Source organism: Carica papaya, chromosome 8 (genome assembly GCF_054855325.1).
Source record: "Carica papaya isolate Zhongbai chromosome 8, ASM5485532v1, whole genome shotgun sequence".
Lineage (NCBI taxonomy): Eukaryota > Viridiplantae > Streptophyta > Magnoliopsida > Brassicales > Caricaceae > Carica > Carica papaya.
Window position 1 is genome coordinate 23,998,857 of NC_142316.1, and position 26,171 is coordinate 24,025,027.

The following is a 26,171-nucleotide window of genomic DNA, read 5'->3' on the forward strand; positions in this document are numbered from 1 at the left end:
AAATGTGGAATGAAGCATGAATGGTTCGAGTATGTATCTGTATTGACATGCATAATACATCAAGTATCTTGTTAAGATTTTTATTTCTGAGGGGTATCTGTTCCCTTAACTCCATCCGGGGTATCTGTTTTTTCCCTTCCTCATATGGTCTGGAAAGACGTAAGAGGACTGCTCCTTGTGGATGACGGTGTATCCTCTGACGAGAGTGGTGACACAAATATCCGTTAGGAATCACCATTGGCTAAGTACTGTCGTACTATAGAATATATGATAGGACCACTATAGTTGGTACGGCTGTGGTAATAGATTGTACCATGGTTTGGTAAGCCAGAAATGTGCCTGAGCAAATTGCCGTTATCTGTATCTGATCTGGTCATTTCACATGGACAGTCGGAAATTTGTATTTTCCTTTAGAGATAGAAGTCGTAACAACTTCATGAAACATGACATCAAAATTTGAGCATTTCATGATTTATTTGATTTTCTCTATTATCTTGTATGATGTGTGTTTCTTTTGATTATAATAATGTAATATTTTTCTCTAATAAATAAATTATTTTCATAAGGTAAGATAGGTTTACAAAGTAACCAAATGGTAAGTATTTATGCTAGAATAATTCACATTCAAAAATACGATGTTATTTAAATACTATTTTCCTTACTGAGCATATAGAACTCACTCTTTCCATACTCTCCTCCCAAATGAGGAAGAAAATGAGGAACTGCCAGCTGACCTACCCATTGAAGTTTATGAGGATCATGTGGATCCACAAAACTTGAGTGCATGATCGTTCCCGCACTTTGATGAGTCCAATAGCATAGTGAAATAAGTGGCTCTCTTTTATATTTTGACTTTGTATTTTCTAGCCACTTCTGGCCTCAGTTATATATGTAATTGGAACTCTTATATTTGTAAGGGATTTAGTATTAATTTTTTTGCTGCATATAATTTTTATCATGCACTTATAATTTTGTTTCTGTAACTGACACCTATATGCCTTAATTTATATTAGGATGTCATAGATGGTATCATAGCAGAATTACGCGGATAAAATCCCTTACACTGAGGCCTTAGGTAGAAAGACCCTTAAAGTATCTAGGAAGAATAAGTCCTTTTTTCAAAAATTAGACCTCCAATTCGTGTCTTCCTTTCTTTTGTAGGAATGATGCGAGAAAGACCATCCGTATAGTGTACTGAGTGATTTAAAGCCTGGATCACCCGATCAAGGCTGAATTTTTCGAACTCTTCCGAGACATCCAAGGATTGACTGCAGTGGTAAGATAAAATCGAGCCAACTCTTATCCATCTCTTGCCCCAGAATACTGAATAACTGAGAGGTCCATTTCTCATAACATAACAAAGTTTAAGAAGCTTAAGCCGCCATATTTTGAAGGTGGCCCTGACCCCTTAGTAGCCAAAGCCTGGATCCTACAGATAGAGAAATTTTTCTCTATCCTAGACCTAACAGAGGAACAAAAGGTTCTCTTAGCAGCCTTTATGTTAAAGGTGAAGCCAAACATTGGTGGCAACTTAAGAAGGAAGTCCTACCTACCCCTACCACTTGGGAAGTTTTTATGGATGGATTCTTTGATAACTTTTTTCCTGCCTGTGTTCAAAAAAAGAAAGATGAGGAATATTAGGACTTCTGTCAAGGAAATCTAATGATTGCCCAGTATGCAGCCCGTTTCGTCCAACTGTCTAGGTTTGCCATTCTAATGGTCATCCACGAAAGTTGAAAAGTTAGGAAGTTTTTAAATGGCTTTCATGTCGACGTCTATGACCGAGTTACGATGTTGAGACCTAACTCGTATGCAAAGGTGCTAGAACTTGCCCAGTTGGCCGAAGACCTCATCTCGGCCAAATACTAATGGATTGCCCGAGTTCATACACAATAATAACAACCCCAATAATTTAGAAGGAGATTACCTGATCCAGTAAGTAGTCACCCTAATAAACGAACTAGAGTTGTCCTTCCCCCTACTTTGCCTCCACTTATGGATTAGCCTGCCCGACTTACCCAACCCTGTCAGCATTGTTGTTGCTCACATGGTGACCTACCCTGTCGGCATATCCATCATCCTTGCTATCGTTGCGGAAACACTCAACATCTTATAAAAGACTGCCCCTAGTGACTGAAGGACATGGCTAGGCCTATAGCATAAGGTCATGTGTACCACCTTAATGAACCTGGTGCTCTCCTCACTCTTGTTCTCATCCAAGGTATGCTTTATATTCATCACACTTCTGCCAAGGCTTTAATTGATACAGGTGCTACTCACTCTTTTATTTCTTGTGCATTTGCTTGTAAGCTTGATATTAGGCCAGAGCCTTTAGTGAAATATTAACGGGAGAAACTCCCTCTAGGGGATTATTAGAAGCTCACTATGTATATAAAGATTATAAGATAAAGGCTTTAGGGATAAAAGTATATGTGAATCTAATATTGTTAGATCTTTTAGGATTTGATGTGATATTAGAAATGAACTGGTTAGAAAAGTATAGAGTAATAATCGATTGTGAAAGTAAAATTGTAACTTTATGGTCTCTAAAAAAGGAATAAAATCTATTGTTATTGTTTTTTTCCTTACAAATTGAATAAATAGGAATATGGGTGTTGATCCTGCTGTGTGTTCCATACCGATTGTTTGTAACTTTTCAAATATTTATTCCATCGAACTTCCTAGTTTACCTCCCTCGTAAGAAATAGAGTTCCTAATTAAATTACTGCCTGAAACCCAACCAATCTCGAAGCCTGCCTATTGTATGAGTCGTGCTGAACTTGCAGAGCTAGAAAATCGGCCTTCTGAACTAATTACCCTGAAGTTTATCTGTCCTAGTCATTCTCCTTGGGGCACTCCAATATTTTTTATAAAGAAGAGGGATAGTTCCCTCAGACTCTGCATGGATTATTGGGAACTCAACCAAGTAATAGTTAAAAATAAGTACCCCTCACCTTGAATCGATGACCTCTTTGATCAATTGTAAGGAGCCATGATCTTCTCCAAGATTGACCTTAGGATGGGATATCACCAGCTAAGAGTCAAAGAGTAAGATATTATGAAGACCATCTTCCGGTGCAGGTACGATTTGTACGGTTAACTAATGCCCCTGCAGCCTTCATAGACCTCATGTGCAAAGTTTTTTGGCACGCAATAGATCAGTACATCATCGTATTTATTGATGACATCTTAGTGTATTCCAATAGCTTAGAGGAGCATGTAGTACACTTGACTGAAGTGTTGGAGACCCTTCACCGGAACCAACTGTATGTTAAACTTAGCAAATGCTCATTTTGGATGGATCGAGTTTCCTTCCTCGGTAATGTAATTTGGAGTGAAGGAGTTTCTGTGGTTTCGTCCAAGGTTGAAACAGTAGTCAACTAGAATCCACCCACTAATGTGACTGAGGTATGTAATTTCCTTGGCTTAAAAGGTTACTATCAGGGATACATCGATGGATTTACTAAGATTGCTGCTCCATTTACCTGACTCACCCGAAAGGGCGTACCATTTGTCTGCAATTACGAATGTAATGAAAGCTTTATGGAATTGAAGTATCGTCTTACCTCTACTCCTGTATTGATACTTCCTAACACTATTGGAAGATTTCAGATCTATTGTGATGCATCTCATATTGGCTTGGGGTGTATTTTGATGCAGTATAGTAAAGTAGTCGCTTATGGGTCCCAACAGTTGAAACCTCATGAGCGAAACTACCCTACCCACGACTTGTAGTTGGTAATCACTATCTTTACCTTGAAAATATGGCACAATTACCTATTTGGTCAGACTTTCAAGATTTATACTGACCACAAGAGTTTGAAGTACATCTTCTCGTAGAAGGAGTTAAATCTGAGACAGAAACACTGGATGGATCTCCTAAAGGATTATGACTTCCAGATCATCTACCACCCTAGTAGAGAAAATGTAGTCGTTGATGCACTAAGCTGAAAGTAGTCTATAGTATTGGCCAAAAAGTGGCCTCCAGTTGGAAATTGATGGATACCATGCAGTTGCTCCACCTTAGCTACTATGGTAAAGACACCTATCTTGTTCAGATCTAAGCCCTGCCGGATCTCTTCATAAAAATCTAGGAAGCTCAGTCTACAGACCAAGAACTTACCAAGAATTTAGGTAAGTTCTCTTCAGACAAATTTTCTAATTTTAGGCATTTTAGATGATGGACTGTTTAGATTTCAGAATCAAATTTGGGTTCTCGTCACTGTAAGGGTGGATGTTCTCAAGATCGCCAATGCTTCCAAGCTATCCATCCATCCCAAGAGCATGGAGATGTATCAAGACTTGAAATGTCAATAATGATGGCTGGGTACGAAGAAGGACATAGTTGACTACGTCTCCTGATGCCTTACTTGCCAGAGAATTAAGATAGAAAATCAGAGACCCAATGGTTTGTTACAAGGTGTTTCGATTCCTGAATGGAAGTGGGAGCATTTAACCATAGATTTTGTCACAAGATTGCTTAGGACTTGTTCTCGTCGAAATGCTATTTGGGTCATTGTTGACAAACTAACCAAGATCGCTCATTTCTTGCCCATAAGGACCATTAACTCCACCAGCAAATTAGCTCGCCTTTATAGTGATGAGATTGTTCGACTTCATGGTGTTCTCTCATCCATTGTGTTCGATCGAGATTCTAGATTTACCTTCAACTTATGGGACAATTTTCAAGAAGCTATGGGGTCTGGATTGTATTTCAGCACCGTTTATCATCCCTAAAAGGATGGTCAGTCAGAATGTACGATCCAGATGTTAGAGGACATGTTGCGTACTTGCGTCCTTGACTTTGGCGATAACTGGTATGAGTAACTTTCCCTATATGAATTTGCTTATAATAACAGTTATCATTCCAGTATCAGCATGGCTCTGTATGAAGCATTGTATAGTAGGCTTTGCCGTTCTCCCACTTATTGGAGTGAAGTCAGAAACCAGCGTCACTTGGGACCAGACTTCATCCAAGAGACTATTGAGAAGGTCGCGATCATCTGAAAGAACTTGGCTATCACCCAGAGCCATAAGAAGAGTTGTGCCGATAATTGTAGGTGACCCTCAAAATTCACTGTTGGAGACCAGATTTTCCTCAAGGTTTTCCCCTACAAGGAAAAAATGCGGTTAAGAAAAAGTGGGAAGTTCACCCTCATTATGTGGGACATTTTTAAATCATTGAGCACATTGGCCCTGTAGCGTACCGCCTTACTCTACCTTGAGAGTTTACAAGTTTATATGGTGTTTTTCACGTCTCGATGCTCAAAAGGTACCACCCTAACTCTTCTCATATCATTCCTCACACTGAAGCGTAGATACAAACTGATATGATGATGAAGAAATTCCCATGGAGATTCTTTGATAGACCGACAAGGTTTTATGCAATAATATGATTCCCATGGTGAAGGTACAGTAGCAACATCATACCCCAGAAGAAGCAATGTGGGAGTTAGAAAGCAAGATGAGGGAGACGTTTCAAGACCTGTTCGAGAGAAATTTGGGGACCAAATTTTTCTAAGGTAGGGGGGATGTAACACCCCGCCCATCACTGTGCTTAATTTATTTAGAGAACCCTATTTATTCAGGCCTTTAGGCCACCTTGAACTTATTTAATTTACTTTGTAAATTATTGGCATAATTCGTGAATTATACTGATTTTTATTTATTTTAATTTTATTTAATTTTAGTTAATTTAAATTAATTTTATTTTAGTCTAATTATTTTTTAAAACAAATTTTGGAAAAACAGAAAAATGGGAGAAAATCCCTTGGGAAAGGGCTGTCCGTGCGGACATCCGTGCACTGTGCGCCAGCACACGTGCACAGCAAGTGCTGGATGTGCGCATAGCGTGCATGTCCCATCTGCGCGCATGATGCAGGGTTAACCCTGCGTGTGTCATGTCCCGCGCAAGTGAGTCGTTCGCACGTCACCTTGCTACGGACAGGTGTTGCACATGTGCGCGTGCCTAGGGCCCGTGTGCAGTAGGCCTACACACGTGGTAGGGTGGGTCGTGCGCCTGCAGCGTGCCAGTAGACCACTGTTGCCTCATGTAGTGCACCGCTGCTCACCTCGGACGGTGTGCTGTTGCCGTCGGTGGAGGAGATTTTCCTCATCTATTTTTTTGTGTCTAACATCTTTTTCTCTCTCTCTTCACCGAATTTCAGCACAAATCCAATGGCTCCCAATTTTTATAAATAGGGGCCATTCCTTTCCATTTTCCCCACACTTCTATTCTTCCATCTTTAAAGAATTAGAGAGAGAGAGAGTGATCTAGAGAGAGATGGAAAGGAAGAAAAAGAAAATAGTGTAGAAGAAATTATCAAGGTTTCGGTAAGGAATCTAGTATTTCTTTAAACATCTTAAGGAGTATTTTTTAGATTAAAAAAAGATTAAATTAATAATTTGTGATTTTACCTGTTTTGCATGTTTTTGTGTTTATAAGTTTAATAAGTTGAATTGTTCTCAATTTTAAGCATGCTGTATGATTTGTAAACACTTGATGATTTGCATGCGATTAAAATAATATGAAAGTGGCAAGGTTACCTAAAAAATAAAAGAAACAAAAAAAAAAGAGAAATGTGGAATGAAGCATGAATGATTTGAGTATCTATCTGTATTAAAATGCATAATGCATCAAGTGTTTGAGGGGTATCTGTTAGGCTTTTTATCTCTGAGGGGTATCTGTTTTCTCCCTCCCCCATATGGTCTGGAAAGACGCAAGAGAACTGCTCCCTTTGGATGATAGTGTACATCTGATGAGAGTGGTGATGCAAATATCTGTTAGGGGTCACCATTGGCTAAATACTATCGTGACTATAGAATATATGATAGGACCATTATGGTTGGTATGATCGTTGTCATAGATCATACCATGGTTTGGCAAGGCAAAAATGTGTGTGAGCAAATTGTCGTTATCTGTATCTGATCTGGTCATTTCGCATGGGTAGTCATAAATTTATATCTGTCTTCAGACATGGAAGTCGTAACGACTTCGCGAAGCATGATACAAAAATTTGAACATTTCATGATTTATTTGATTTTCTCTATTATCTGATATGATGTGTGTTTGTTATGATTATACTAACGTAATGTTTTCTCTAATAAATAAATTATTTTATAAGGTAAAGTAGGTCTATAAAGTAACCAAATGGTAAGTATTTATGCTAGAATTATTCACCTTTAAAAACCTTACGATGTTATTTAAATATTATTTTTCTTACTGAGCATATTGAACTCACTCATTCCATGCCCCCCAGATGAGGAAGAAAATGAGGAACCGCCAGCTGACCTACCCATTAAAGTTTATGAGGATCCCGTGGATCAGCAAAATGTGAGTGCATGATCGTTTCTGCACTCTGATGAGTCCAATATCATAGTGAAAGAAGTGACCCTCTTTTTTATTTTGACTTTGTATTTTGTAGCCACTTCTGGCATCAGTTATATATGTAATTGGAGCTCTCATATTTGTAAGAGATTTGGTATTAATTTGTTCCATTGCATATAATTTTTATCATGTACTCGTAATTCTATTTCTGTATATGACACCCACATACCTCAATTTGCATTAGGATGTCACAAATAGTATCAGAACAGAATTATGCGGATCAAATCCCTTACATTGAGGCCTTAGGTGGAAAAACCTTTACAGTACCTTTGAAGAATAAATTTTCTTTTCAAAAATTAGACCACCAACTCGTGTCTTCCTTTTTTTTTGTAGGAATGATGCGAGGAAGACCATCTGTAGAACGTACTGAGTGGTCTGAAGCCTCGATCACTCGACCAAGGCTGAATTTACCGAACTCTTCTAAGCCATCCAAGGATTGACTGCAGCTGTAGGATAAAATCAAGCCAACCCTTATCCACCTCCTGCCCCAAAATACCAAACAACCGAGAGGTCTATTTCTCATAACATAGCAGAGTTTAAGAAGCTTAACCCACCACATTTTAAAGGTGGCCCTAACCCCTTAGTAGCTAAAGCTTGAATCCTATAGATAGAGAAACCTTTCTTTATCTTAGACCTGAGAGAGGAATAGAAGGTTCCCCTAGAAGCCTTTATGCAAAACGGTGAAACCGAACCTTAGTGGTGATTAAGAAGGAAGTCCTACCTACACATACCACGTGGGAAGTTTTCATGGATGCATTCTTTGATAACTTTTTTCCTACCTATTTTTAAGAAAAAAAGGAGGAGAAATTTCAGGACCTCTGCTAAAAAAATCTAACAGTTGTCCAGTATGCAGCCCGTTTCGTCCAACTGTCTAGGTTTGCCCCTCTTATGGTCATCCCAGAAAGTCAAAAAATTAGGAAGTTTTTAAAGGGCCTTCATGGTGACATTTATGACCAGGTTGCATTGCTGAGACCCAGCTCGTATGCAGAGGTGCTAGAACATGCCCAATTGCCCAATTGCCCATTCTGACTACCCATGTGGTATGACGAAATCAGATATATAACGGCAATTTGCTCAGGCACATTTCAGCTTGCCAAACCATAGTAAGATATATGACCATAACTATACCAACCACAGTGGTCCTATCAGATATTCTATAGCCATGACAATACTTAGGCAAAGATGACCCCTAACAAATAGTCGTGTTAGTGTTCTCGTAAGAGGATACACCATCATCCACAAGGAGCGGTCCTCTCACGTCTTTCTAGAACAGATGGGGGAGGAGAAAAGATAAATTTCTTAGAGATAAAAAATCTAACGAGACACTTGATATATTATGCATGTCAATATATATACAATTATTTCTCAGACCATTTCAAGCTCATTCCCTTTTTCTTTTCTTTTTTTAATATATTTTTAGATAATTATTACCAGATTCATGTATTTAATTTATATGCAAATCATCAAGTGCCTATAAAATCAAATAACATGCTTGAAATCAAGAATAAATCACTTTGTTGGAACTATTAAACATAAATAATGCAAAACATAAAATACACACTTCATAATTTTTTATTTTCTAGAAATGTTCCTTAAGATGTTTAAGGAAATATTAAATTCCTCATCGAAACTTTGAAGTTTTCCTACACCTTTTTTCTTCTTCTCCTCTTCTTCTCTCTCTAGATCACTCACTCTCTCTCTAAGCTCTTGGAGGATGGAAGAATGAAATAGAAGTGATGAGGACACTATTTATAGAAAATAGAGACTGTTGGATTTGTGCCAAGTGGCAAAATCTGGTGAGGAGAGATAAAGTTGAGTGAAAGATGAGTGATTTGATGCAATGCAACGGCAGTAAGAAAAATGGAGGAAGAATCCTCAATTGGCAGTGGCTCTCCACTCAAGGCAGTGACGACACACTGCCCAAGGTGGCACATAACACCTAAGGGGCGGTGGCATACTGCCCAAGGTGGCATTGACCTCCCCAGGCCAGCAACGTGTTGCAGGCCTAGCCTGCTAGAACTGACTTATCTTACCGCGCGCAGGCCTATTGCGTGGACGACGCGTGTATAGGGTACACGGTGCCTGTCCCTATCTGCACGTGATGTGATGCATGTGGACTTACCTTTTGGCGTGCGATGGGACGCGCACGCAGACTGGCCTTGTCCCCTACGGAGACGGGAGGTGTGCATAGTGTGCACGTCCTGCACTGGCCACGTACGCATGCTCGGACACAGCATGTGATGTTTGCATGGGCGGGCCTTTCTCGCAGGATTTTGCCTCTTTTTCCCATTTTTCTCCTGAAAATTATTTTTAATAAAAAATAATAATAGTAAATAAATAAAATAATAAAATTAAAATTATGAATTTAAATTACGAAATACGATATAAAACTATGAGATAAATTTAAATGAGTTTAAGTGGTCTTAAGCCCCGAATAAATAGAGGTTTCTAGGTACAAAATTAGTGTGATGATGAGTAGGGTATTACAACAGGTGTCATTATCTAGCAGCTGACGGGTCTGTTGTCTACCCTGAGGGAGTTTTAGAAGATTTGTTGGTTCAGGTAGACAATTTTATCTTTGCAACTGATTTTTATGTGTTAGACATGGAGGATGTTAAATCACCAAACTCATCAAAGATTCTATTGGGGAGACCATTCATCATAGTGTTAAGACCAAAATAAATGTATAAGTTGGTACCCTCACCATGGAATTCGATGGAGAGGTGGTAAAGTTCAATGTGCATGATGCCATGAAATACTCTACTGACTTGTCTTGTGTATACAGTGTGGACATCATAAATTCCTTCAAGCAAAAATTTTTATTTATGTTTTGGTGATGAAGTGAATATTGTACTATGTAATGCTTTGAATGTTGACAATTTAGGGATTTTAGAGGAAGATTATGTTGCTGGCAAGAGTTTGTAAGAGGCTGTATTTGAATTAAAATAATCCAAATAGCTAAGAGGTAATGCTTTATATTTTGATCTTGCTATTTCTCACACCAGATTTCTACCTTCTATTTTGCAGGCCCCCAAACTAGACCTGAAGCCATTGCCAGTGAACTTAAAGTACATTTTCTTGGGAGAAGGAGGAACTCTCCAATGATAACCTCCAAGAAGTTGAGCAATACAGAAGAAGAAAGGTTGATCAGGGTACTCTGTGAACATAGGGAAGCAGTCGGGTGGACTATTGCTAACATCAAAGGGATATCGCCTTCCACCTGTATGCATAGAATACTTTTGGAGAAGGACAATAAACCCAGTAGACAAGCATAGAGACATATGAACCCACCAATGATGGATATGGTAAAAATGGTGTCCTAAAGTTATTGGATGCCAGTCATCTACTAGATTTCAGACAGCAGATGGATGAGTCCAATACAAATGGTGCCAAAGAAAACTGGGATAACAGTAATAGAGAAGCAATATGGTTAGAAGGTATCAACCAGGGTACAAAATGGATGTAAAGTCTGCATTGGTTACTTGAAACTAAATGCCTCCATAAGGAAAGACCACTTCTCCCTCTCTTTCATCGATTAAATATTAGAAAGGCTTGCTGGGAGAACACATTACCATTGCCTATACGATTATTTGAGGTTATATTAAATCCCAATTGTGCTTGAAGATCAAGAAAAAACCACATTCACATGTCCTTTTGGCATATTTACTTATAGGATAATGCCCTTCGGCTCTACAACACCCCAGTTACGTTCTAGTGGTGCATGGTCAACATCTTTTCTGACTTTGTGGAGTATATTATAGAAGTCTTCGTGGATGATTTCATAGTTTATGGTGACTCCTTTGGTGAATGCCTAGATAACCTCACAAAGGTGCTAAAACAGTTCCTTGAATCCAATCTTGTCCTGAAGTACGAAAAGTGTCATTTCATGGTTGACCAAAGGCTAACTTGGGGCATATGGTGTCGTCGAAAGGCATAGAGGTTGACAAAGCAAAAGTTGATGTGATCAAGTATCTACCTCACCCCAAAACTGTACGAAAGGTTCACTCATTTCTCGGACATGCTGGTTTTACAGGAGGTTTATTAAATTTTTTTCTAAAATCACCCAACCTCTGTGTCAATTGCTATAAAACAAGAAAATTTTTTAAATTTGACATGCCCTACAGCGAAGCCTTTGATATGCTTATGGAGACTTTAGTGATATCACCGATTATGCAACCACAAAATTAGGAATTACTATTTAAAATCATATGTGATGCCGACAATCAAGCTGTAGGCATTGTCCTTGGGCAGAGAATAAGCAAAGACCTACACATAATTTATTATACCTTCATAACTCTAGATAGTGCTTAAGTAAATTACTCGAACACTGAGAAAGAACTACTTATTGTTGTATTCACTTTAGAAAAGTTCTACTCCTATATGTTAGGAACTAAAGTCGTTTTATTTTTACATCATGTGGCATTGAAATACCTGTTGAAGAAAAAGGAAGCCAAACCAAGACTAATCCAATGGATTCTCCTACTACAGGAATTCGATATGGAAATAAAAGATAAGAGGGGTATCGAGAATTTGGTTACTGATCATCTTAGTCATGTATGGTTAAATAGAGAGTCTGCGACATTAAAAGACAAATTCTTATATGAAAAACTTTTCTCAGTACATCAGACCACACCCTAGTACGCTGACATAGTTAATTACTTGGTCACCAACATACTGCAAACTAAATTGTCTATAGTACAAAGAGATAGAGTTAGAAAGGATGCTGGAAAGTATATGTTGGATGACCTATATCTTTAGAAGCTCTGTGCTGATCAAATCATCTGCCACTGTGTCCCTGAAGTATAAGTTTCTTCCATCTTGAACTTCTATCATTCTCATACTTAGGAGGGACACTTTGGTCTTAAACGCATAGCGCAGAAGGTGCTATGAGTGCGGGTTATTTTGGCTTTCCCTATTCTGTGATGCATTTATCTATTGTAAAACATGTGAGAATTGCTAACAAACAAGAAATATAAGCCACATGGATCAAATGTCATTAACACCCATCCTGGTTTGTGAAATCTTTAATGTATGGGGAATGGATTTCATGGGACCCTTTCCATCCTCCTTTAGAAACTCATATATTTTACTTGGACTATGTCTCCAAGTGGGTGGAAACTAAGGCTACAAGAATCGATGACACCAAAACTATTGTCAACTTCATCAAAACTCATATCTTTATCTAGTTTGGAGTACCCCGTGCATTGATAAGTGACAGGGGGACATATTTTTGTGATTGGGTTAGGGAGACCCTCCTCAAAAAGTACCATATCACCTACTGTACCTCCACCGTTTACCACCTGTAGACCAGTGGCTTAGCAGAAGTTAGTAACAGATATGTGAAATCCATACTAGAGAAAATGGTTAACCCCAACAAGAAGGGCTGAAGCTTATGGCTAGAGGATGCTTTGTGGGCCTACAAAGTAGCCTATAAAACCCCCATTAAAATGTTGCTATACCATCTAGTTTTTGGCAAGGCCTACCATCTGCCTATGGAGGTAGAACATAAGGCCTACTAGGCAATTAAGAGCTGCAACATTAAGCTAGAAGAGGTTGGGGAACATAGGAAATTGTAGCCACAAGAATTGGAGGAGATAAGAAATGAGGCTTACAAAAATTTGCAAATATATAAAGAGAAGGAAAAGTCTTTCCATGGTTGAATGGTCACCAGAAAGCAGTTCTATATAGGATAGAAAGTCCTACTAAATGATTCCTATCTAAAGTTGTTTGTAGAAAAATTACATTCTAGGTGGTTAGGCCCCTTTATTGTCACGAACACATTCCCATACAGAGCAGTTGGGATCAAGAGTTTAGACACACACAAAATACTCAAGGTAAATGGACACCGACTCAAAACTTTCTATGAAGAATTTATAGTGCTACAAGTTGAAGAACTCATCCTAGAGACCCCTATAGACAACCATTGACAGCTAAAAGGTAATGTCTAGCCTAGGACAGTAAACAAGGACACTTAATGGGAGGCAACCCATTTGGTTTCTTGTTTCTTTTCTATTTCTTTAATTTCATTTCATTTTTTTCTTTCTAGATATATTTGTTATTAACAATCACACTAACTAGAGCTTTCTTCTTTGTTATAGGCTATAAGAGAAATCGCGTAGGGCCACTAGATCATCGGGCTGCAAGAACCGCATAGGCCTTGCCCAATGCTGAGAGTGACGTTCCAACCGTTGCCCAAGGATTGTGCCAATTGAACTAGTTATGCCCAAGGCCAGCATCACTCTACTTTGAGCCCTTGTACTACATTTTCCCAGGGCTTGTGGCAGCCATGATGTCTAGACAATGATTTGTCATACCCGTATAAGCCTTGTGTAACACCCCAAAATCTTTGCGCTTCATTGTTGTGTAAAATCTCTATTTATTCCGGCCCTAAGGCCACTAACTCTTTAAATTTATGTTTTGGTTATCAAATGAAATCGGATTTAAAATTTAATTTTTATATTTTTATGAACTAACATATTTGTTTATTAATTTAATTATGTAATTGTTTATTTTATTTATTTCATTTTACTAATTTTAAAAATTTCAGGAAAAATAGAGTAGGAAAATGATGAAAAAATCCCACAGAAAGGGCTGGAGGAAAATTTTCTCGTTCGCGCGAGCTACACGAGCCGCCCACACGCACGCGTGCTGCCAGCATGGGACCTGTGCCGATGCGCATAAACAGTGCGCGGCAGGCACTGCCTATGCACAACAGGCATACGCTTACAGTAGGCTTGGGCGTTGTGCATCGCTCCTTGGGGGGTGTACGCCACTGTTCGGCCGACGTGCTACCACCGTTTCGGCGACATGCTTTTAATTTTCATATCATTGTTGCATTGTCGTCATCTTGTCAATCATCCATCAATCACATCCTTTAGTTTTTGCATCAGGTCAATAACTTTTTCTCTCCCTCTCTCCTCACGAATTTGCGCCACTAAGCGAAAATCTAACAGTCCCTTATTTTACACGTTCTAAGGAGTATTTTTAGATTAACAAAAAGAATAATGCATGAATATGAGATGGCTTGTTACATGTTTAATTATATCTATGTTTTAAATATATTTACATAAATATTCTATGATATTGCATGATTTGCATTGTTCTAATAAGGGAATAAATAAACGTGATGAATATGATGGCATGATAAGAGATGATGAAGCATGATGTGTTTTGACGGACATGTGAAAGGATTATGGATATTTTCATGCATGGTATTTAAATTAATATGATTCATTAGGCTTTTTTTATTTTTGAGGGGTTCTGTTTCTCCCCATTTGGTCTAAAAAAATGTGAGAGGACTACTCCTTGTGGATGACGCCATATCTTCTGACGAGAATGGTGACACGATATGATCGTAGGTGTCACCTTTAGTGATGTACGGTCGTGACTATAGTTTACATATAGGACTAATATGGTTGGCACGGTTGTGGTCATAGAATGTGTCATGGTTTGGCAAGTCGTAAATGTGTTGTGGTTTAGAAAGCCACAAGTATGCTGAAAATGTTATAAAATGAAATGGCCATTCCACAGTGGTAGTTGGGAATCTCTATTGCCCTCAGTAGATAGAGGTTGGAATAGCTTTGTGTGAAGAATAAGTAACATGAAATGAAAGCATGATATAATATGATTTGTTTGATTTTCTCTATTTATATGACATGATTATATGATTGATTGATGATTGGTTGATGTTGATGGTTTTTAAATAAAATATAATGTTTTTTTTTATGATTTAAATGGTCCCACATGCATGTTCCTCAATGGTAAATGGATAAGGTATTATTTCTAAGTTTAAATTACTTTTAGTATCTTGGTAATGTCATTTAAATATTATTTTTCTTACTGAGTATATCAAACTCACCCCTTTTCATGACCCCCCATCAGATGAGGACGATAGTGAGGAGCCGCTTGTAGACTTACCCATTGAAACCTATGAGGATCATGTGGATCCATAAACCATTACGAGTGTATATTTTATTTTGCACTCTGATGAGTTCAACTTTTGAAAAGGCTTGTATTTATTTTTATTTCCCCTCAATATTATAAGAATTAGAACTCAAACTTATTTTGTAAGGGATTTATAATATTTTTATTCCACTGCATATAATTATTTTTAATGCACTTGTATATGTTTTTATATCTGGCACCCTTATGTTTTAATTAGTATTTGGGATGTCACAAATGATATCAGAGTAGTTACGCAGAATAATCCCTTACACCAAGGCTATAGTCTAGGAAAAACTACTCTAGATACTTGGAATATTTCCTTTCTTGAAAAACTAGTCCACCAACTCGTTGTCTCCTTTTTATTTTGTAGGACCAAAATGATTCGAGGGAGAAACTTTCTGTAGAAAGAGCTAGGCAACCCGAGGCCCAAGATCCAACAACCAGGGTTGATTTTATTAAGCTTTTCCGAGCCATTTTAGGTCTAACCGCAATAGTAGGTCAAAACCAAGAAAACCACTGTCAACACCCTCATGGTCCTAATTATCACAAAGTTGAAAGATCCATATCCCATAACATTGTTGAGTTTAGAAGATTTAACCCACCCTATTTTGAAGGAGGCTCTGACCCCTTAGTTGCAAAAGTCTGGATCCTACAAATAGAAAAACTTTTCTTTGTCCTAGACCTGACCAAAGAGCAGAAAGTTCCCTTAGCGACCTGTATGTTGATTGGAGAAGCCGAGCACTTGTGGCAGCTAGAGAAAGATGTCCTAACCTCCCCTACCACCTGAGAAGTTTTCATGGATGTCTTCTTTGAGAACTTCTTCCCTGTATACGTCTGAGAAAAGAAAGAGGAGGAATTTCAAGACCTCCGCTAGTAAAATATGACTATTGCCTAGTATGTAGCCCGGTTTATCCAATTTTTTAGGTTTACCCCTTTGATGGTCACCCTTGAGAGTCGTAAAGCCAAGAAATTTTTGAATGATCTTCGTGCAGATATCTACGACCGAGTAGCAATGTTGAGATTTAACTCCTATACTAAGGTTTTCGAACATGCACAGTTGGTCGAAGACCTTATGTCGGCCTGACACCAACACATGACATGAGTTCTCACTCAATAGCAACAACACCCACCCCAACCATAAAGAAGAAGGTTGCCCGACCTTGTTAATAGCCATCCTGATAAGAGATCTCGAGTTATCTCTCCTCCTGCCTTATTTCCACCCACTAGAAATACCACCCAACTTGCCTAACCATATCAACATTGTGGTCGTTTTCATGGTGATCAGCCTTGTCAGTGTTTAAATAACTCGTGCTATAAATACGGGAGCACTCAGCACTTCGTGAGGGATTGTCCTCAGCAGCCAAAGGGCATGGTCAAAAATGTCACCCTAGGATGTGTTTATCATCTCGATGAGCCTGATGCCCTTATCACTCCTACTATTATCCATGGTATGCTTTCTATCCATGACAGTATTGACTGAGCTTTGATTGATACAGGTGCTACCCACTCTTTTATTTATTGTTCTTTTGTTTGTAACTTAGATATTAAAGCTGAACCTTTGAATGAAATATTAGAATAAAAACTCCTTATAGAGGACTTTTAGAAGCTCGTGTGTACAAAAATTATAAGATAAAAGCCTAAAAAATCAAACTACTAGCGGACCTCATATTTTTAGATTTTTTAGGATTTGATATTATTTTAGGTATGGATTGCTAAGAGAACTATAATGCAATTATTAACTGTGATAACAAAACCCTTCGTTCACTAAAAATGAAATAAACATTTGTCTATTAACTTAGAGAAAAACTTATATGCATGGATTTTTTTATTTTATAACCTTTGAATAAATAGAAACATTGACACTGATACTGCAGTTTTTACCATTCCTATGGTTTGTGTCTTTCTGGAGGAGCTGCTGGTCTACCTCCCCATAGGAGATAAAATTTTTCATCGATCTACTTCCAAGAACTCAACCAATCTCAAAGCGTGTTTACTGCATGAGTGGCACTGAACTAGCTCTCTAAGCTTCTTAGGCAAACATTCAATCTCCCTAGCCATTCTCTTTGGGTGCCCAGTGCTGTTTATAAAGAAGAAAGATAGTTCTCTTCAGCTATGTATTGACTACAGAGAGCTTAATCGAGTAACGGTAAATAATAAGTAATCCTTGCCTCGTATTGACGATCTCTTTAACCAATTGCAAGGTGTTATAGTATTCTTCAAGATCGACTTCAGATCAGGGTACTATTAGTTGAGAGTGAAGGAAGAAGATATCCTCAAAATAACCTTTCGATGGCAATACGGTCAGTTCGAGTTTAAGGTATGCCTTTTGGATTGACTAATGCCCCTGCTATTTTCATGGATCTTATGAATAGGGTCTTCTAGAATGCATTGGATCAATATTTCATCATGTTAATCGATGACATCCTGGTGTACTCAAAGAACCACGAAGAACGTGCAGACCATTTGTCCTTTGCATTGGAGACCCTCTGTCGGAATGACTTGTACACAAAATTCTGCAAGTGTTCTTTTTGGATGGAACAAGTCTCTTTCCTTGGTCATGTGATTTCTGACAAAGGAGTTTCTGTTGATATCTTCAAAGTTAAAACTATAATTAATTGAAACTAGCCAACCAATGTCGTCGAGGTACCTAGTTTCTTAGATTTGGCTAGTTACTAATGGTGACTCATTGATGGGTTTTCCAAGATTGTAACTCTTTAGACCCGCATCACTAAGTAGGGTGTAGCTTTTGTTTGGGATGAAGAATGTCAAGATAGTTTTGTTAAGTTAAAGTATCGTCTCACCTCTACTCCAGTGTTGATCCTTTCTGACAATACTAAGCGATTTCAGGTTTTCAGCGATGCATCTCACATAGGTTCAGGATGTGTCTTGATGCAGCATGGTCGAGTAGTCGCTTATAGATCAAGACAACTGAAATCTCATGAGTGTTATTACCCCACACATGACCTGAAGTTGGCTGTAATTGTCTTTGCCTTGAAGATATGGTGCCACTATCTATTTGGCCATACATTTGAAATTTATACTGACCATAAAAGTTTGAAGTATTTATTTTCTCAAAGAGAACTGAACATCGAACAGAGATGTTGGATGGACCTCCTAAAAGACTATGACTATAAGATCCACTACCACCCCATTAAAGGTAATGTGCTTGTTGTAACACCCCGCTCACCTCCACGCTAAATTTATACCTAAAAATCTTTATTTATTCGGGGCTTAAGGCTACCAAAACTTATTTAAATTTATCCCATAGCTTAATATCGTAATTCATGATTTAAAATTGTGATTTTAATTTTATGCTGATTTCACTACTTTATCTTTATTTTATTTTTTATTTTATTTTTATTTTATTTTATATATTATTATTATTATTTATTTAAAAATAATTTTCGGGAGAAAAACAAAAAATGGGGTGAAATCTCAGATGAAAATGCTCGCGAGAGAGGTTCACCCGCGCGAGTGCAGCACGTTGTGCGCATGCGTGCGCGTTCGACTAGGCACAAGACATGCACACTGTGCGCACGTCCCATCCGTTCGAGGCGAGTTTGCGTGCGCATCATGTCGTGCGCAGACAAGCCAGTCCGCATGCATTATATCGCGCACGGACAGGGCAGACCCCGTGCACCCTGTGCGCGTGTCGTCTGCGCAGTAGGCCTGTATGGATAGGCATGTGTGTAGTTGGCCTGTACGTAGTATGCCTGCACGGATAGGCCTGTACGCAGTAGGCCTGCGTGGATAGGCCTGCACGCAGTAGGCCTGCGCGGATAGGCCTGCGCGCAGTAGGCCTGCATGCGATAGGGTAGGTCGGCGCCTGCAGGCTAGGCCTGTAGCTTGCGATCGGCCTGGTGAGGTGCACTACTACCTCGGGCAGTGTGTCGCCACCGCCCTTGGGTTCCATGCGCCTCTTTGGGTGGTGTGTCGTTGCCTTGGGCAGTGTGTCACCGCCTTGGGTAGAGAGTCGCTGCCGATTGAGGATTCTTACTCCATTTTTTGCACTGCTATCGCGTTGCATCAAATCATTCATCTTTCGCTCAAGTCTCTCTCCTCACCGAATTTTGCCATTTGGCACAAATCCAGCGGTCCCTATTTTCTCTAAATAAGGACCCCTTTCTTCCATTTTTCCTGATCACTTCTATTTCATTCTTCCATTTTTTAAAAGCTTAGAGAGATAAAATGATCTAGAGAGAGAGAAGGAGAGGAGAAGAAGAAGAAAGGTGTAGGAAACTTCGAGGTATCACTAAAGAATTTAGTATTTTCTTAAACATCTTAAGGAACTTTTTTAGAAAATTAAATTATGAAGTTTGTGTTTTGTGTTTTGTGTTTTGCATGTTTTATGTATAATAAGTGATTTGTTCTTGATTTCAAGCATGCTTTGTGATTTTATAGGCACTTGATGATTTGCATATAAATTAAATAACATGAATCTAGTGATAATTTTTTCGAAATATTTATGAAAAAAAAGAGAAAATAAAAGGGGAATAAGCCTGAATGGTCCGAAAATTTATGTATCTGTATTGACATGCATAATGTATTAAGTGTCTCGTTAGGCCTTTTATTTATGAGAGATTTCTGTTTTCTCCTCCCCCATCTGGTCTAGAAAGACGTAAGTGGACCGCTCCCTGTGGATGATAGCGTACCTTTTGACAAGAGCGGTGACGCAAATATCTGTTACGGGTCACCTTTCGCTAAGTACTACCGTAGCTACAGAATATCTGATAGGACCACTGTGGTCGATACAGCCGTGATCATAGATTGTACCATGGTTTGGCAAGCTGGAAATGTATGTAAGTAAATTGTCGTTATATATATGATATGGTCATTCCACATGGGTAGTCAAAAATCCGTATTTGCCCTCGGAGATGGAAGTCAGAATGACTTCGTAAAGCATGACATGAAAATCCAAGCATTTAATGATTTGTTTGATTTTCTCTATTGTTAAGTATGATTTTGATTTGATTGTTATTACTATGATATGATGGATCTAATATTTCCTTAATAAATAAAATTATTTTAAAAAATTTAGAAAGGACCCTGACGTGACTTGATAATAAATATTAACGATATAATTATTCACTTCTAAAATCTTACGATGTTATTTAAATACTGTTTTTCTCACTGAGTATATAGAACTCATCCTTTCTATACCCCTCAAATGAGGAAGATAGTGAGGAACCGATCGCTGACCTACCCCTAGAAGTCTATGAGAATTTCGAGATCTACAAACTTTAAGTGCATGACTTGTCTCACACTCTGATGAGTCCAATCGCATAGTGAAAGAAATGACCCTTTTGTATTTTTATATTTTGTGTTTTGTTGCCACTTCTGGCCTCAGTTATATATATGTGTAATTGGAACTCATATATTTTAGTAAGAGATTTGTAATAATTTGCTCTGCTGCATATAATTTTTATCATGAACTCGTAATCTTTTTATGTATTTGGCACTCTTATGACTTGATTTGCACTAGGGATGTCACACCCATCTCCTTCAACTGTCCAACATTCAACTTGGAGTAGGTGGATAATAACATCATATTGATGGAGGACCCCAAGATCACACATGGGCTTTCTTATGTGCAAGGTACCCATTTTACATGAAATGACAAACATACCTTAGTCTTTGCATTTGGGGGGCAAATTCCTTTGTATGGTAGCTGACACGTTCTCCCCACACTTACTCTTTCGTTGCAGCTTAACTTCCTTTTGTTAGTACATAGCACCTTTAAAATTTTGGCGTATCAAGGTATTTATTTAATTTCCTCAAATAGGGGAAAATTTACCTCAACCTTGTGGAAGGTCTCTTGGATTTCTTAGTCTTCCTTCTCCTTCCTTGTCTTGGTAAATCTTTCCAAGAAAGGTGGTTTGATCATAAATGGTGCTAGCTAATTAGAATCCAATTTTGGTTGGTGGATGTCTTCATCATTAGTAGCCTCGGGAGCCTTGCTCAAGGCTTTTGATTTAGTGCCTTTCTGTAAGCCTTGCCCAAGGCTTGGCCGGTGAGGATTTTCTTATAGCTCCTTGCCACTTCGTAGTGTGACTGCACTCATATTTGGCCTCGAGTTTACTTATGTCTAAAAGAGCAGTTTACCCTGGGACTCTAATTTGCTCATGGACGTCGCTAGTTGGCTCATATGGGTTTCTAGATTCTGGATACTAGCCCTCGTTTCCTAAGTGTTAGTGGCAAGGGATTTAACAACTTCTTTAAGGGACATATCTTGCTTTGGGATTATTAATTTTTGCTGTAGAGACGACCTAGTCTGATATTGTTGAAAGTTCTGCTGCCTCAACCCGTAGCTAAAGTTTGGGTAGTCTCTCCATTGGGGATTGTATGTGTTAAAATATAAGTTGTATCTCTTTTGCGGCTGATTATTGAATCCTCCAACCACATTAACATGCTACTGGTCATCCTTTTATAGCGTGGAGCATAAATTTGTTGGATGTCTTGAGTGTGCCCAAATTCCATAGACCCTCACTCGTGGTGTGTTTTATGCAACAATATTCTGTGCCTGGTGAGTTAGTTTAAAAATTCGATGTTCAAGGGATGAGATACTTACCTCATTTACCCTCCTTGGTGTATTCCATGGAGCTCCTAATTGTTATGTGGTGGCTGTCATAATTGATATTAACTCTTTAGCTTCTTAGGGTGTCTTGTTTATTATGGCACATTCATTGGTCGTATCCAACATTCTTCTTTTTGAAAGAAGTAATCCCTCATAGAAGTAGTGGATGAGTGACTACTCTGATATGTCATGTAGCATTAAACTTGCACATAGCCTTTTGAATTTCTCCTAGTAATCATGAAGGCTTTTGGTATCTTTTTTCTTAATTCTGCATATCTATCTTCTTATTCTTGCAGCACAGAAGAAGAGGAAGAATATGTTCAAAAATGATGTGACCATCTCAGCCAAGGTTTTGATCAAATCAGGAGTTAGGTAGAATAGCAAGTTTTTGCCTACATCATCCAACAAGAAAGAAAATTCCCTCAACTTTATCTATTCCTCAAATAGTCCTTGTGGCTTCATACTAGAACATACTACGTGGAATTCCTTAAGGTGCATGTGTGGGTTCTCGTTCTCTAATCCTCTAAACTTGGGCAACAGATGGATCAAGCCAGACTTCAGCTCGGAAGGTACATCCAAGTTCAGGTAATGTAGAAAGGCTATTGGTTTTTAGGTGGGGCAGCCAACTCCCTTTGGGCAAGCTCTTGTGCCATCAGGTTTAGTTCTATCTCGATTTTAATTGGTGAATTGCCTTCTTTAACCCTCCTGTTCTTTTAACATGCTTGTCTTCTCAGTTTAGTCTATTTTTTTGGTCTTTTCTATCTCCAAATCGTAGAGGAGAGGTTCTCCACGATTAGACTTGATCATAAAAAAAAAACACAATTAGTTTCTCAATTGCCCAACAATGGTGCCAAAATTTGATGGATGTCAAATCCACCAAAAATAAAGTCCTATTTAACAAACAAAATAGAATTATAGTGGTGATAAACAAGGTCGGATCCTTAGAAAATCAAGAATGACTTTTCTTCCACGACCAACGAAAGTAAATACAAGGGGGATTTCCTTTGATTTTAAACGATGGAAAGTGACAAACTACTAAAATTGAAACAAAGAAATGGACGACAATAAGAGAAATAAATAAAATAGTCCCAGTTAAAGAAGTAGCTAGATTCCAACAATGAAATTGATCATTGATGCAATGGTTAGTTTTATTGAAGCTTAGCGAACCAGTTCTTATTATCGGAGACGTTCTGATAATCGATTCTTCCTTAATCATAAATCAACTAAGAAACATTCGTTGGTTGATTCCTATTGATAAAAAGTCCAAGAAACGTTCCTAGAATTTAATTTATCAATGGTCTTGAGAACTAGAAGAACCTGGTACTAGTCGTTGGGTTCAACCACGTAATTCGCTCAGCCATATTGCCTATTCTCTTAATTCAGAGACTAACTTACCACTAGGCATCGAAATAGCCAAAACAATTATGGGTTTGGGGTGTTTCGGATGGTAGTATGCTGTCGTGTCACACACTTAACAAGCCCTATTCAACGGTTAACAAATAATAATATAATATGCACAAAAAAATAAGAAAACACTGAAATTTTAATAAAACCAAAAGTAAAGCAATTCGATCTCACATTTCAAATTGGAATTTTTGCTAAATCTATAACTGGGAACCAAAATTATCAGTTAGTCATGGTGGGTTTAGTACGTAATAGAGTTTTATGTCTACTGAAAAGAGAAAAAAATAAGAAAACTTTGTAAGGCTGTCAGTATTACAGTGCATGACGACCAAGATCATCCCCTCTTCTCTGATTTTCTGCTCCTTTTAAACCTGAGAAGCTTAGGCTTTTCTTTTTGTAAAGACAGGAATCTTTCCCAATGATCTCAACTTCCTTATAGCTTTTCAAAATCATCTCTTCCTTAATTCTTGGTTTCCTCTTCTAGATACAATGGGATGTCCTTTTTTATTTCAAAAGCACATTTTTTTTTTTTCAAATTTACTGCTTCACGCGTCTAATCCTTGGTCGAGGCTTAGTCGAGTGTAATTTGGCATTCACTTTGCATCTATGGTGTTAGTTGTGCCAAGGGTTACCTGTGCATCAATCGATCTTCTACTACCGCTGGAATATAAGGCTTAGTTGTGTATAACCGAGTCCCGTAGCTCTTTCTTATGCATTAGCCTTGCCTGAGACTTATAAACAAAGATCTGCTATCTTTGCTGGGGTATAAGCCTTGCATGAGGCTTATTTTGTGTGAGCCAAAGTTTGTTGTTGCTATCGGCTTTAAGCTTGACCTAAGCTTAAACCATATATGATATATGATTCATAAAATTTGTCTATTTATGATGTTTTTTAATGTTGCACTCCATCTTCTATCCTGTATTAAAATGAATGAAATACCTTAATTAGATGGCAAGCAATTCAATTAAGTACTCAGAAATGGATGATGAAGACGTTTTTACGCACTATCACAACCTCCTGGTTTTTAGTCGAACTTGACATTTTTTTAACCAACTCATTCAAGGGTGCCACTATGGAACTGAAATCCTTTACAAACCTATGGTAGAAACTTGCTAATCCGTGGAAACTTCTTACCTCACTTGCAGTTGTTGGCCCAGGCCACTCGCTAATGGCTTTTACCTTCTCCTCATCTACCTCAATGCCTTGAGCACTCATCATGAACCAAAAAAGATAAGTTTTTTACTGCAAAATATGCACTTCTTGGCATTAACATATAATCATTTTTTTCTAAGAACCTTGAGAACAACTCAGATATGCTGGAGATGGTCATCTAAGCGCTTACTATAGATTAGGATATCATCAGAATACACCACTACAAACTTCCCAAGGAATGGACGAAAGACGTGGTTCATAAGGCTCATGAGGTTGTTAGGGGCATTAGAAAGACAGAAGGGCATTACTAACCACTCGTACAAGCTGTACTCATTTTTGAAGGTCATTTTCCTTTCATTTTTAGGATTCAATTTCATTTGGTGATACCAACTTTTAAGGTCTATTTTGGTGAAGATGGTGGCTCCACTAAATTCATCCAGCATGTCATCTAACCTGGGAATAGGGTGCCTATACTTTATTGTAATCTTGTTGACGGCTCTACAGTCGACACACATCCACTACGAACCATTCTTGGGTACTAGTAAAGCAGGAACAACACAAGGGCTTAGGCTTTCCCTAACATATCCCTTTTGTAACAATTTTTCCACTTGTCATTGGAGCTCCTTAGTTTCTTTAGAGTTACTTCTATAGGTGGGTCGGTTAGGGATAATATCTCCGAGAATAAAATTAATTTGATGTTTGATCCCCTGGATAGGTGGAAAGCCATACGAAATCTCCTCTAGAAAGACATCTTCAAATTCTTGTAAAAGAGAGAAACTGCCACTAAGTAAAGATTGGTCAAGGTCAAACAAATTCAAATAAGTCTCTCTGTATCGTAGTATAATTAGGCTCTTTTTGGCATACATTGGTCACCTCACCTCTTTTTCTCTTGTATAAAGACTCTCTTTTCTTTTCCCTTTCTCATATTCTTTCATTGGGTCTCATTTATCTTTTTATTAGGCCTCTTTTCTCTCATTTTCTTTTTCTTTTTTTTGAGTATTTTTCATAAGCCCTTTTAATTTTTAGTTGGTTCTCATATACCTCTTAAGGTGACAGAGGTATAAAGACATGGATAACGTCATCCTTTGGCAATGAATAATGGTAGGTGTAGCCGTGGTGTTGGACTTACCTATCTAATTTCCACGGTCTACCTAAAATTACATGGCTAGCATGCATAGGCACTACATCACAACATACCTCATCTTTGTACTTATCAATTGAGAAAGGTACCACGACTTTCTTGGTTACCTTTACTTAACCACATTCATTCAGCTCCTAACCTTTCTACAAGCAGGGTGCTTGCTACATTAACGCAGTTTCCTCCATCGACGAGCATACTACACACCTTGTCATTGACTAGGTAACGAGTGTGGAATATGTTCTCCCATTGTTCATGGTCCTCACTCTTAACTTATAAGTTAAGAGCTTTTCGGAGAACAAGGGCATTAATCTCTTGAGACATAATGAAGTATCTATAAAAAAAGATTAGCTAAAGCAAATAAACTCTCTCTCACTTTCCCTCGTGTTTACCTCATAATCTCTCAATTGTAGCTTCCGTTGTCGAGTTGAGCATTCAGAATTAAATTCGCTCTAGATAGTATCTGCACGTTAGTCTTTCTTGATATAAAAAAAAATCCTTAAAAAATCTATTTATATAGAACCTCGAAACAAGCACACAGAAGAAGGATTAGCTTTTCTTTATTCATACGC

At 38.2% G+C, this 26,171-nt stretch overlaps 2 protein-coding genes across 2 annotated transcripts; both read left to right on the forward strand.

Annotated features, from left to right (window-relative positions):
- Positions 1–3,129: 3,129 nt before the first annotated feature.
- LOC148252734 (uncharacterized) lies at positions 3,130–5,007 on the forward strand. Its single transcript, XM_088210352.1, has 3 exons — positions 3,130–3,363; positions 4,378–4,709; positions 4,860–5,007. Exons 1-3 carry the CDS (start codon positions 3,130–3,132, stop codon positions 5,005–5,007), a joined length of 714 nt encoding a protein of 237 aa, XP_088066478.1.
- A 12,730-nt stretch (positions 5,008–17,737) lies between these two features.
- On the forward strand, positions 17,738–22,281 carry LOC148252735 (uncharacterized). The gene is made up of 4 exons (XM_088210353.1): positions 17,738–17,929; positions 18,179–18,307; positions 18,428–18,488; positions 22,202–22,281. Exons 1-4 carry the CDS (start codon positions 17,738–17,740, stop codon positions 22,279–22,281), a joined length of 462 nt encoding a protein of 153 aa, XP_088066479.1.
- The last annotated feature ends 3,890 nt before the right edge of the window (positions 22,282–26,171 follow it).

Excerpts from the sequence above, each read along its gene's own strand:
- LOC148252734 (XM_088210352.1), top strand. The coding sequence starts at position 3,130 with ATGTGCAAAGTTTTTTGGCACGCAATAGATCAGTACATCATCGTATTT. Across the intron at positions 3,364-4,377 it reads TTTCTGTGGTTTCGTCCAAG|AGAATTAAGATAGAAAATCA; the intron begins GTTGAAACAGTA and ends CTTACTTGCCAG. Across the intron at positions 4,710-4,859 it reads GAAGCTATGGGGTCTGGATT|TTATCATTCCAGTATCAGCA; the intron begins GTATTTCAGCAC and ends TTATAATAACAG.
- LOC148252735 (XM_088210353.1), top strand. The coding sequence starts at position 17,738 with ATGTTAATCGATGACATCCTGGTGTACTCAAAGAACCACGAAGAACGT. Across the intron at positions 17,930-18,178 it reads TTTCTGTTGATATCTTCAAA|GTTTTCAGCGATGCATCTCA; the intron begins GTTAAAACTATA and ends AAGCGATTTCAG. Across the intron at positions 18,489-22,201 it reads CCACTACCACCCCATTAAAG|CACAGAAGAAGAGGAAGAAT; the intron begins GTAATGTGCTTG and ends TTATTCTTGCAG.